At 47.4% G+C, this 13,558-nt stretch overlaps 3 protein-coding genes across 3 annotated transcripts; 2 read left to right on the forward strand and 1 right to left on the reverse strand.

Annotated features, from left to right (window-relative positions):
- Positions 1 to 450: 450 nt before the first annotated feature.
- AO090120000440 (uncharacterized protein) lies at positions 451 to 2,649 on the forward strand (the record flags this gene model as incomplete). The annotated part of the gene is made up of 1 exon (XM_023237734.1): positions 451 to 2,649. One exon carries the CDS (start codon positions 451 to 453, stop codon positions 2,647 to 2,649), a length of 2,199 nt encoding a protein of 732 aa, XP_023092533.1.
- A 5,618-nt stretch (positions 2,650 to 8,267) lies between these two features.
- On the forward strand, positions 8,268 to 9,011 carry AO090120000442 (uncharacterized protein; the record flags this gene model as incomplete). The annotated part of the gene is made up of 1 exon (XM_001824100.1): positions 8,268 to 9,011. The coding sequence occupies one exon, from the start codon at positions 8,268 to 8,270 to the stop codon at positions 9,009 to 9,011; it is 744 nt and encodes a 247-aa protein (XP_001824152.1).
- A 3,529-nt stretch (positions 9,012 to 12,540) lies between these two features.
- Positions 12,541 to 13,485, reverse strand: AO090120000443 (uncharacterized protein; the record flags this gene model as incomplete). The annotated part of the gene is made up of 2 exons (XM_023237735.1): positions 12,541 to 12,689; positions 13,191 to 13,485. The coding sequence occupies 2 exons, from the start codon at positions 13,483 to 13,485 to the stop codon at positions 12,541 to 12,543; spliced, it is 444 nt and encodes a 147-aa protein (XP_023092534.1).
- Positions 13,486 to 13,558: the final 73 nt, after the last annotated feature.

The following is a 13,558-nucleotide window of genomic DNA, read 5'->3' on the forward strand; positions in this document are numbered from 1 at the left end:
AAAGGGGTCGTTGTGTGGGCGGCTCCTTGTGCCGCGGTTGTGGTGCGCCTCACTTCAACTTTACGAAATTTCATTCAAGGTCAAGACGGCGACTTAGTCGACATTCCAGCTCTCTCATCTTAATCGATGTTAAATACATGCTAGATAACTACTCACTGAGCTACCAAGTATCATACGATACACCCCAACTAGTTTGATCCACAACCGCCGTTCAGTTTTGAATCAGTGTTACTATACCCCGGGGTGTGGATGCGACAGCATTCTGATCCGCTTTCGAAGGGCCTACGGTAAGTGTATGCTTTGCTTCCTCTCAAGTTCCAAGTACACTGAAGCTTTTGCGGCGAATACCTCTTCATATTATCTATCTTGTCTAACATTGTTCCCAGGGAATTTACCTTACGTTGATTTCTCAAAGAAATAGACGTTTGTCTTCAATAGCAGACCATCAACATGCCTCCCAAGCGCGCTTCTACTCGGCGTGCAGGAGCTGTGACTCGGACCTCTGAACGTGGGACTCCTTCGTACATCCCTAACATGTCAAGTCCAGATGCGAGGAATCCTGCCTTGCCTGATATACCGACCAAGCAATCATTCGCCTATGGTTCATCAACAACACCAATTCTTCCCCGTGAGCTTTCGGCGAAGCCGAGGATGAATCTGGCTGAAATGGCCACCAATATTGATGAAGGCCGCAGAGTCGCCCAAGATCGAGACTTTGATAGACCGCACATGAACACACGTTCGCGAAGACAATCTATTTCTGCAAGCTTATCCCCTGTTCGGCGAAGTCGGCGTGAGCCAACTCCAGATCAGCTGCAGCTGCTCGATTCGTTACGCGAAGCCACTATGTCCCCTAATCCTAATGGTCAAGACCATGCAGAGCAATCTACTCCGACTCCTACTCCTCCTATTCCACATACTCTGTCCACAGCATCCAGTCCGGCTACCGAATCTCTTACGAACCCCAAATACCCTGTCTTGACTACTGACCAACTTTACCCGTCTCCACTTCTGCGATATGGGTCACCTGCCCGTAATGCAATCTCATTGAGCTCACCCAACTTTGCAACCTCTATCGACAATGAATCAGTCGTCTCATGGAACGTAGAACGTGATATCCATGAAGATGACCTGCAACGGACACGTCCGAATGGGTATCTTGATGGACCGCATGGAAAGAACATTACAGCCCCTCCCCGCCGGTTTTCAGGCTTCGCATTTGCCCAAGAGCCTATTGAGGAACTCGACGAACCGACTACCCAGCTCTCTATAACTAAATCACGTTCTCCTGAGGCTGTCGCAGCCGATATTCAGCCTAAACCTGAACCGCTGTCAGAGCCTGAAATGGTGCCGTCGCCCGAGTCCACGCCTTCGCCTGAACCAGAACCAGAGCCTGAGAGGGAGCCTGAACCTGAACCTGAGCGCGAGCCTGAGCGCCAGCCCACGCCCCCTCGTGCTCCCGCTCTAGCGCCCAGAACCGCATCAAAACCTGAGCTTTCTTCAGCTCCCACTAGGACGATCATTCCCAGCAATCCTATCCGGGAGGCTTCATTCGACGAGAGCACGCACGAGAGCACGTCCCCGTTACGAGAACGTGTCAAGAGCAATGTGCGCTCAGTGGGAAATGCAGCAGTTGGTTTACAGAAAGGCTTGCCTATCAAACCGGTCTCTCTGGTGGTACTAGCAGTAGTATCTATTCTCACAGCATGCTTTTTTGGCGACCAAATCTCCAGCATTTCTTCCAGTATCGGCTCGCGTCTTCCGTTATACGGAAGCCCCTTTCGTGATTTGAACGCAACTGCATTACAAGCAGTCCATGGTCTTTCTAACCAAGTGGTCCGCCTTGGAGAGGAAGTGTCCTCGCTTTCTAAGGAGGTTGATGTCATTAAATCCGAGGTTGAACATATACCTGCCCCTTCCACTATTGTTCAACCAATACCAGCTCAGGAGACTCCGAAAACCAATTTTCTATCTATAGGCATGGGCGTTCTTGTCGACCCGTACAACACTAGCCCCACATCTGGGCGGTCTGCGGGTTTCCTGCAGAAACTCCACTCTCGATTTTTGCCCTCAAGCTCGCAGCAACAGCCGGAGCCTCCGCTTGCAGCTTTGACACCTTGGCAGGACGTGGGAGAATGTTGGTGTAGCAAGCCTCGCTCTGGGATGTCTCAGCTTGCACTGCACTTGGGACGTGAAATCGTACCAGAGGAGGTGGTTATAGAACACATACCGAAGGGGGCAAGCATTAGGCCAGAAGTTGCACCTCGGGATATGGAGCTATGGGCTCAATTCCAGATCGTCGATGAATCAAACCCTGACTCGCCTCCTTCTCCCAATCCCTCGCGCACCTCCGGGATATTGTCTGAAGAGCTTTCTCTGCACAACCACATCATAGATACCCTGCGGTTGGCATACAAAGATGAACCCGAGGGTGCATACTCGAACGACGAACTCCTGGGACCTTCGTTCTATCGCGTCGGACAGTGGACTTACGATCTCCATGCCTCGAACCATATCCAGAAGTTTGAGTTAGATGCTATCATTGATGTTCCAGCGATCCGGGTAAACAAAGTGGCCTTCCGGGTCAAGTCGAACTGGGGTGGAAACGATACATGTCTGTATCGGTTGAAACTATATGGCCACATATAGGTGACCAAGCCTACATTTCAGATATTTTTATTTTCTTTTTTCTGGTCTTGATAGTGGGTGCTTCGCTCTAGAGGGGCAATGCGGTATTATGGTGCCCGCCAGTTACTCGTTTCATTCGTCAGTTGACTCTCTTTGATCTGCAACTCGACTCCATCATGCAGCTTGGGTCGGGGCATGATGATCAATCGAACGATTCGCTCACTTTGATATATCTATTTATTCTTTGGATGCATGGCACAGCACGGAAGGGGCGTTAGGGTCTAATTCGAGATATCCAGCTCAATTCTTAGTATCTGCATTTTAGTACAGGCCAGCTGAAATAACTGTATCCTTCCAGGCAAAAGTTCATTACCCAAGTACGTTATATTATGACAGTCATGAAAGTAAAATCGGGCAGAATAAACGCCTCTGGCACAGCCGCTGCATGTACATACAAAGGCAGTCCTGGGCAAGTGAAGGACTAGCAAAGGGTAAATGCTTGGTCATCGCAAGTTGGAACTTCTTTGAACGCAAGGAAGCACTACACTGGGAAAGAGATCAAAGTACATCCTACTAACGTAGCTTTGCTCGACAAAGGAATGGACTTCTATTTCTAAGATCCTATTGCGTACATGGTGTTCCATTCGTACACTAGATGGGCTTGGTACAATGGCCATAGCCTTAAGCCAGTTGAAATGTTAGGAGACTCCTTTCTTGGTCAACTGCTTGATTCTTAACACAAAGCTTTGTTTGGAAACCTATTCTAAGAAAGTGATCCGGTACCAACACCTTGCTCTTTAGCTTCGAACTATGTCGCATGGTCTGGGTGAACGAGCTTATTCTCTGCCTTCGAGACTCTAGGATTCTGGGTCAACGAGGTTATGCTCTTCATAAAAGGCTCTCTTAAGCTCTCGGTCACGGACTAATTTCCCAAACCCATCAACGAATTCTATATTACAGTAAGTACGAGCCAGCAAGCTCTAATACTGGATAGGGAATTCCAATGGAGGCGACATACCGGAAAGAGAGATGGATCCGTTTTCATTATCGTCTATCTCGTCGAAACGTTCACGGGCGTTTTCTATGCCTAGTTCGGGATTTTTTTTCACAAACTTATCGAACTCCTCAAAGTCGATAGTTCCTAGTAGGCATGGCACATGGGTTATTGGAGACAGTAATTCTATAGAGATTGCACTTACTGTCCTTCTTACTATGGCCAGTATTCTTCCAGATTTGACGAAATTAGTGGCGGTGCGGAATGGTTATTTGTATATACTCACAATATCCTTGAACAGTTCCTTCCATCCTTGCATCTGTTCCGATGAGAGACCCTATCATATAGAGAATATTAGATACACATCTAGAAATCTCGCTTAGAAAACCATCTTACCATTTTTAGTTTCTGTATTGTGACGTCTTGCTTCCCTGATGAATATTGAGAGATTACAGCAGAACTTTATTTGGACTTGCGCAAACCAGCCACTATATATAAACCCGCCGCTATATAGCTATGATTTCATTGCACCTGGTTCTCTTTAGTAATTACTAAAACCCCTCTAAGTTTATCTTGAGGCATTAATAGACCAATTATATATATATAAACAAGCCAGAGTATATGATCATCGTAAATAACTACAAGTGGAAATTGTAGCTGAATGAGAGCTGAATTCGAACCCACACTCCACCAAACAATTCGGGTTATTGGGACAGATCTGCATCTCGGTACCAATCTTTGATCGATATCACTCCAATGAGAGCCAACCTGTCATCCCCATAGTGGGTCGTAGTCGATAGCCGAGTTTTGAAGATCTCTGAGTCCGTGGACTCAGCCAGCCACAACTTCTTCTACTCCACGATTAGTCTGGTTCCGGACTATCTGTATCGATTTACTGGTTGATGGCCGGTTTTGAATTTACACTAAGGTCGTACACGTAAACGACTTTAGCTCGCTATAACGTCTTCAGCGCCCTCTTCAGCGTGTATCTGCCGAGGGTGGTCATTTTGTGGAAGTCTGATCATTTTCGGGAGAGTTGTTGATCAATTCTGCTGTCTGGACTCTGTAGACTCTGGTATTAGGGTGAGAGGAAGGGAATTGGTATCTTGTCTGGATCGAAGGGGTTATGAACATTTATATACTTGACGTCACGGGATTTATTTATTGACCAGCTTAGCCAAAAGCAGCGAAGTAATATTCCTATACTGTAAAACCCCGCTAGTTGAGACGAAAGCAGCCGCGGCCTTTAGTCTCAACTGACGAGGTATCTCACTTAGTGAGGTACTTTTTTGATTGGTCAACAGCCCCACCGCCCTCGCTTAGCCAAAGAGCTTACCTTTTATAGAAAAGATAAAGCTTATTAGGAAGTATATAGATTTCTTAATCACGTGTCTGGGCCAGAATAGGTAGGAATAACGTCAAATTAAGATTTTAAGTACCCCGTTTTATGAGAATTTGTATGGGCCACCAGGCTCACAGATGATTCTCACGTTTTCGGGGTATAGTGAGAATTTGTATGGGAAATCAAATTGGCCACTGTGGCCCGTATCAACTCGCGGGGTTTTACAGTAGTACCGAGTCCAGCAAGGTGTGGGGTTATTCTGCCCCTCACAGTTCACTAAGTAGTATCCTTGTTCCGCTGACCCCACCGAGCACCCACTGCACGGCTGATGATTCCTGGTTGACGGCTAGAGCTGGGATTTCTCCTTCAGAACCGATTCAATCACTGCACCGTGTATAATATACTATTACTCTGTAACTGGGGGAGAGGTGTTGGTTCATTCAAGTCGCAATCGTTCTATAGCAGCACTACGTATTCCTAGGAGATAACGTGTAACTCGAGGAGAATCTATCTGAAGTGGGTCCTCCGGAAAATAGATCCAGATCTAGAGATTCGCGTGTAAATAGATGTAAATGGTGATATGGGTCACATGGTACGTGGGGGTGGCGTTAAGTGCCCCATTGCGGTTTAATAAAAAAGAGAGATCATTCGAAATACATGAGTTTTCGAAAGTTTGCCAACTCCGTAAGGATTCAGTCAGGTTACTAACCCTTCTGCTTCATTTGCGTGATTCATAGCTAATCATCGGCCTCGGGTTGAACGTATCTTGCAGTAGGACCCCTCCGCGACTGCTTTAGTATGAAAGTGACCCTTTCCCCGTCTTCAAGTGTTTGTCCTGGCTTCAGAATATCTCGAAAGTCAACAAATAAATCATCGCCACCACTGTCTGGCGTGATAAAGCCGTATCCCTTCTCATCTATGAACCATTTGACTGTTCCAGATTGAGTTTCTTCGTCGGACGTTTCTTCGTCGGACATTGTGATCGAACTAATAGAAAAGTTGCTGGATTAGATCGGCGTAAGTGAGTTGAATAGAGATTGAATACTGCTCACAATTTCGGGAGATGATGCGTTATACGATCAAGGAAATGTTCCAATAGCTGAAGGAGGGATGTTGTTCTTGTTGCTGAAGTTTGGGTGAGATTCAAAACAAGTTCTGGCATCTCCGTCCCACGGGGGATTGTGTATTATATATGCTGCTAGCCTCTACGTGATTGCAGATCCCGCTGTAGGATTCCACGGGATTCTTAGTGGATCATTCATTGCCATTCGCACGTGTCTTCGATCTTGCCAAATCGAGGTTTGATCTCTGTGATCAGCATGCTGATTCGGTAGTTACACATATTGCTATCCACGGTACTAGTAACGTAATCGGTAAGCGAGTGACGCATGTAGGAACGAGATTTGTAAGGAAGATGCAACTGAACTTTATAGGGTAAGCCCAGAATCCCGTCAACCATGCCGTTGACTGACCGAGACAGTTCATTGAAAACGATTTAGTTGAATAAAAAACAATCTCGGCTATCACGAAACCACTCCATAACTTCCAGATTACAAGTTTTGAGCGTGCCATTGTTGCTTTCTGGAGTACCGACGATGCCTTTCTTATTCCAGGAAGATATCGTGTCCAGTTTCACTTCCTAACTCTCCAATTTCTATGCTCAGCTGCCAGAGTGTCTGCTCACGCCCGCATCAGAAGACAAGTTCGAAAAGGGCCTTCGTTACAAAGTGCGGAATATATCATAACTGTCTAAAAATGCGAATGCTGACAATGACCAGGATATCTAACTTGTGTTGTTCCGTACCGCAGATGATCCTTGGAGACTTGGATGGCGTATTGACCAACGGTTTGCGAAGGGTAACAAGGACCCCGAAAATACGGTGTATGCGAGCCATCTCGTCAGATTCTGCTCATTGAGCGTACTCATATACTTACTATGACAGGTTCGGGACTGCTATCTGGGACTGTGATGAGCCCATTTACGCAGGAGCACTGTTTATCCTAGCGCTGGCACTTGCGGATGGTGCTCTCTTCGGTTTCACTCATCCTGAAGAAGTTTTCGAGCAAAGAATTCCCCCAGGGAAAATGAGCTGGTACTCTCGTGGAAGGACGAGGCGAGAGACCGATGTATCGTCAGAAGCGTCACAGCTGAAGGGGTCGGTGAAGATCCGTTAACAAAGGAGCAGTATCAGAAAGACCTCCGCCGAATTTTGATCTGGATTGGTTTTTTCATTACAGCCACCGTCCATGCTATGCGCCGCGAGCTACGGAAAGCAGTTGCAGGTCGGTGACCCTTCCATTTCTTTCTGAACTCAGCTAAAGACCTGTGCAGCCAAATATGCCTCTGCCCTTGTAGCGCAGGTACTTACGCACGGCTCCGAGGCGATCTACGGAGACAACTACTGGCCAACTGTTCCGGTGTAGATGTGGTCAACGCGTTGAGGCGTCGGCCCACAGATCATACTCACCTTGAATACTTCCAAGGCTTTGAACAGTATCATGAGAACGGCCTTCCTCATCGGCTGCCTACGAAGGAGGAAGAGAAGCTCGATGAGCACCCAGATTTGGTTGCCAAAGACCGGGAGATTGAGAAAGCGCGGTCCGCTGATGACATTAAGAAAGTACGGCAAGACCGTAGCGTCATTAGGCGAAAGCTCTATTCTAAAGCGTTGCAGAATTATCACACTCTATGGGTGCAGGAGCGACGCGACTGGAAAATCTTGACTCGAGGCCGAGAACGTCCGAATCATGTTGAGCAGGTGGCACAAAAACAGGCTCTGTGCAAGCTCATGCCCGAGTTAGGTCGCTTGGCAGCAATAATGTCGTCCAATGAACCGCTTTCTTTTCACGAGAAAGCAAGTGTGGTGAGGGATCTTTACACCCAATGTCTCCGTGAATTTTCCGTGGTATATCGTCCGGGAGAAGAGCCTGTAAAAGGGCGGTGTCCAGTTACAAGTTGCAACAAAGACTTAAACACGTGAGCGACTCTTCCGGATTCCATGAATTGCTCCCTTACTAATACGTGACAGATTGTCAAGGCCCAGTCGGAGCAATCATATCCATGGTTGCGTTCGCCAGTCATTCGCTCAACAGAAGAATATCCTGCTTCGACATATTAAGTACTGCTGGGAGTGCTTTACGTTCCATGATGGGACCAGCGATGACTTTGAGCAACACTGTCGTGGTCACCTTCCATCAATGACAAGTCAGCACTATGGGGTTATAGTGTACCGCCATCCTATCATACTCGCCGGATACTGCATTGAATGCCTCTAGGATGAGGCGAAGCCAGCAGCCTGCAGAATGAGTGCTTTCAAGAAAAACACCGAACTGAAAGAACATCTAGAAGGTCACATTCAGTTAAAACGGTGGCCATCGGAATGTGTTGACCCGTCATGTAGCCACACCGCCGCTGACGAGGTGGACTACCGTCGGCATCTTCGCGACGTGCACCATTACCAAAGGAATATCTGTGTGCGGCCCGAGACGACCTGCAAGAAACGATCCTCCTCTGCCCTGGACGAGTCTTCAACCTCGGACAGAAAGCAACCCATGGAAGTGAAACGACCCTGCAAACGTCAAAAGGCCGGGTCGAAGCCTTCACATGGTATCAAGGGGCTGACTTTCATCAATTGGGGGCCCCCTACAGCACGATTAAGAGCGATGAGTCCTGCGCAGGTTCGGAAGAAAGATCAGGACAACCAATGCCCAAGCATCAATCTGCACGCAGTATCACAGGATGGCCATTCTGCTCGATCAGCTTCACTTGACCTCCCCGGCCTGATAGATGATACGAGCACCTGCTCCAGCTACTCTGCAGTCCCTCCCGCCATGAGTGCCATCCCTATTGACCCTCAGATCTTGCAATCTCCCCCTGGCTTGTGTGCCAACCAGTGCAAGGATATGGGCAGCACCGTACCTGTGATCCTGGGGAGTATGGAGACAGTCACTGCGCCAATGAACCAGCAGAGAGCGACGTTTCCCATCAGACGCCCCTGGCAAACCCTACGCAGATGGAGATTGACTGCCAAGAGGCTGCTTACCTAGGAGCGGACAATATTACTACGGATCCCACGACGTCATTAACGCGGCTCAGCTGATTAGACGCTGCCCCTATAACCTATGAATCTAGGCCGGCAAATGACTATTCCCACATGATGCAGCAGTCTGCCAATATAAATACCATCCAAAGCGAAGGGAAGCCTGTGGACTTCACAGGGCCCATTACAAGGGCCCGAACCAGGGCTCTGACAAGGGCCTGTCAGAGATCTACGGACCTCTGCACCTCGTCTGGCAAAGCAAGAACATACAGCCAGGAGGAGGACACCTTGCTGAAGTCACTCATGCAGAAATGTGGTACTCTCGAGTTGGTCGTGCCGAGATTCCAGAAGTCGTTCCCTAATCGGTCTGCCATTTCCATTCGAAAGCGGTGGTTGCTCATAGGACCCTTACCTCGTCGTTCGACCAGGACAAGGCTGATTTGAAAAGGGGAAAAAAATACAAACAAATCCTTTGTTTCTACGAGATGATGTGTAATTTATGATCCAGAACTGGTTCAGTCTTATGATGTATTTTGCGCTGCTAGATCTTCAGAGTAACGATAGGTGATGTTGGAGCATAGTGGGCCACGTATCTTAAAACACGCACCATTGACAAGCTCAGTCACCGCAAACTGCACTGTATAACACAATTAGTTTTTACCTTATGTAGACATTGTATGGCTTACTAAATTGTATCCCATGAGAAATGGAGTCTTCCCGAGCGTCAAACGTGACACATCAAGGCTTAACGGTGCCGAAACAAACGGAGTGCACGAGTGGCAGTTATGTTAAGGGCATGGTTTGGGACACAATATCACGATACCAAGTGGAAAGCAACGGGGAGAGGCATGCCGCCTGCTACTGCGATCAGCCAATAGAGGCAGGTATCCAATTTGCAACTCTTCGACCCCTTTCCAATCGATCTTCATTTGTCTGGGCCTGTAAAGGTAATAGAGTAAGAGACCAATGAATTTTAAGTAAATTTTCTTTTATGAAGAGCAGAGAAAAATACAGAACCAGCATTCATTTTGGCCAACCCAGCTGTAGCTTAATGAACAGGTAGACAACAGGAGAATCCATTTATCGGGCTGACGGTCCTGGTCAATCGTCTCCCAAGGCCGTTGGAGCCAGCCGTTACCTAAGAACGCATGAATGAGCAGGACAACAGAAGGGATTTCGCACACATCCCTAGCCGCGAGTTCCAGTACGTGTAGTCCTCTAAGCTAATGAGTTTTATCATTTCTTGCGGGGAAGAAGGATGCGAGCCAGTATAAAGGATATAGCACTCTGTGTGAAGAAAGTCAAGACCCCAGAGGGACTTTCTCGGGATATTCCGTCGGGTATACCAGACAGAATCATATCCCTAGCAAAATCCCCGGCGATATATCCAGAGCGGCTCTCGTAGCTTGACACAGCAGCCCTTGCCAAGGGAGACAGGACTGGCAATTGAGCAAAGAGCGGCAACTTCATGCAGTGCCTATGATGAGCAGCTAATCAATTGAAGCCCAAATAGCCATACAACTTCTGGCAGAGTCCATATTCGGCACGCCACACATGTTCGGATAAAAACATCCAGCGGAAGAAACCGTGCACTGGTTTGCCATCAGCTGACTCGTTAAATAGCGCAGCGTGTCCTGCATGAAACATGTCAATGGAGATTGAGTCGATTCCGAACGTTTCTTCGTTATTAAGCCACCCTCTATCCAAGCACGCCCTTCGCAAAAGTGTCTAGCAGGAATGCATTCACCGATTAACCCAAGCAGCTCCGCATTGTGCAGCGGCTGCGTCCATCTAGAGAGAAGAAACCAACGACGAGAATATCGGTACGATCGCGCTCTACAGCTTTTCGAAGAGTGAGAAGCCTTGAATTTTGTAAAGCGAGATACAAAACTCATGTCATCTTAGGTTTTCTGTCGAGACTGGCAAAGAGAGTGATGGGTTTCATGTCGAACATGACTTTCCTACACCGTCTCTCGCAGAATTTAATAGTTTTTATACGATGGTATCTATCGTCAACCGCGGGAAGGAATGGGATACGCCGCTTCCTCGGAAGTACTCTATCTCTTACACAAACGCTTCTTTTGGGGCTTGAGCGACGGACTGGTGTCCGGGTTCCCCGGCGCACGGCCAGAGAACTACAAAAGGTCGGGTACTATTCTTTTGTATAAAGAAAAAACGACGTTCTGACCTTTCTGCAGTGGATTCAGTGCTCCCTGGTCAGCGAGGGTTTGGTTTCGTTGAATCATCAGCCAAAGACAGTCCGTGATGGCGAATCAGTCGCGGTCCTCCCTCATCTCATCACGGGTATCCGTACAATGGGAATTAGCTAGGAAGACGTAAGGCTGCACCTATGCCCGGTTGATGCCAGGTTGTGGACCAGGACCGGTCCTTCTTCATCCTGGGTGAGTTGCATCGGCGCATGCGTCTTCTAGGCTCGAAACCTAGTTTAACATGTGTTCACTCGAATATGGTTGTTTATATCGGAATGCCTTGCTTAACATATTGCTCACACAAATACGTTTGGTCCCATCTAGAAGCCTTGTTTAACATATGAGTCGGTCCGTTTATGTCCAAAAGGTTTGTTTATGACATGTGCCTGCCAAGATTGGCAAGGTTCCTTCCAATCTTTGTGGCCACTTTCTCGAGCCTCGACTGTTACAATGCAGGTAAGGACAAGCGCGTGCTGCTATCCCAGCCAAAGTAAAACTCATGGCACGCGAGATTCAGTATTATCCAAGGTGTTCTAAGATACCTATGATCAACATTTCTTGTATACAAGATGCGCTGAGGAGTAAAATTGTGTTCAACTTAGTAAGACGACCTACCGATTATGCGGACGAGCCCTACGGGGTACTGTTACACCGTTACATAGAACTAAAAAAAGAGCTACCCGTATCGGGAAACGTACTGTATTAAAGTGTAGCAAATAAAACGACTCTTAGAACTCCTGCTGTCCTCCGATCTCCATTTTCATGTTCTTGCTTGGCCAGTGCCGTTTGCTCAGACTGGGAAAAGAGACCTGGCCAAAGACGGGAAGCTTCTTGCACTAATAAAACTTCTGGAAGGCTTGAGTCATGCTAAGAAAGATGCAGAGGGGTGATATGTTAAACCATTATTGAACAGGTGAACCGGAGCGCATAGTTTGACGTTCGAAGTGACACGGGGTTGAACAAGTCGCGCTTAATCGGTTGGCCGTGTCACGTTAACCAATGACTTTTGAGCAGTAAGGATTCCTCATAAATCCTTGGCCCCCCTAAGTGGAACACGTTATGCCTTTTCGTCGCCCCATGCGTGGATGTATATTTCTTTTTTGTTGGATGCAAAACGCAGCCTTGCACGTTGAACTACTACGAGTTAGTCAAGTGTGAAGCAAATCTAGAATATTGTTGAACACATCTGAACTTCCGCAAGGCGGTAGATAAAAGGAGTTTCGTGACTAGTCTGTCGCTGGACTGATATTGTAAGCGCTCGGTATCATCCATTCTATCATTATTTACTGTATGATACATGTAGTTTTTGTATCACTTGATCACCATTTAGAGTGTGCAAATAAACAGAAGACTGGTGTGACCAGTGTCATGTATAGTATGGGTAGCAGCACCTATGACAAAGATGAATAACATCTGTTGGACGGTGTCCGTGAGGGTAGACACAAGTGCATCAGTTGCCCTTCTATAATATTTGCCTAAAAAATGAACAAGTGTGAACAAGTGCGAGCAAGAGTGATTAGTAGGACTGGGCAAGAAGTATGTGATCCAACGAATATATCTGCTTTGATATAGAGCACGAAAAGTGTAAACAGCTTGTGCCCAATATGCCCTCTCTCCGCTTGCCCTGGTGCCGTATCTAATCGCTTCCCCCGTTCCTATTCTCCCTTTCCGTTTAACCTTGAGCGCGATATGGGTATGATGTAGTAGCCTGTTCACGTTTGGCCAGGTTTGTTTCGGACGCGGTCTCCGTGGTTGGAATTGTTTCACAACATGTTTCGCTGCTCAGATTTGGTTGACAGCGAGAAAGAGTCACAATAGAAGAGACTTCATGGTCTTGATGGGACACATCTGAGACGCTGGAAACCCTGATGGTGGTCGCTTCCGAGTCACCAGAGTCAACAGACATTACTTTCGCCTGGGGTTCTAAAAGGACGTATGTCAGAATATATCAATATGCTGTGATGAACGAAACCCACCTAGAGTCTTCTTGAGCAGGATGAGGTCATTCCCGTAGCTCTCTGTGACCAGATATCCGAGTGAGAGTTCGCTATGTAGATCATCTAGGGGACTTTGCTTGTCGCTAAGCCAGGTTTCAATTTCTCCTTGCCGTCCAGCAGGCTGATCATTCGATGCGGCCAGCCTTCGATGCACATCCAGCTGTGATGGGCTTTGTCCTAACCCTTCAGTGCCCAGCCCAGCAGGGTCTTTGTCATTCAATAGTTGAGGAAGTGACCATTCAAGGTCACTTCTCAATGTTTCCAAACTGTCCATAATATTCGACTGAAGCTCGCGTGGTGGTGAAACAACGTTCAGAAGGAGAGTCTGCCAGGAGAGAAAGGGTTAT

The sequence above is a fragment of the Aspergillus oryzae genome, chromosome 5, assembly GCF_000184455.2.
Source record: "Aspergillus oryzae RIB40 DNA, chromosome 5".
Lineage (NCBI taxonomy): Eukaryota > Fungi > Ascomycota > Eurotiomycetes > Eurotiales > Aspergillaceae > Aspergillus > Aspergillus oryzae.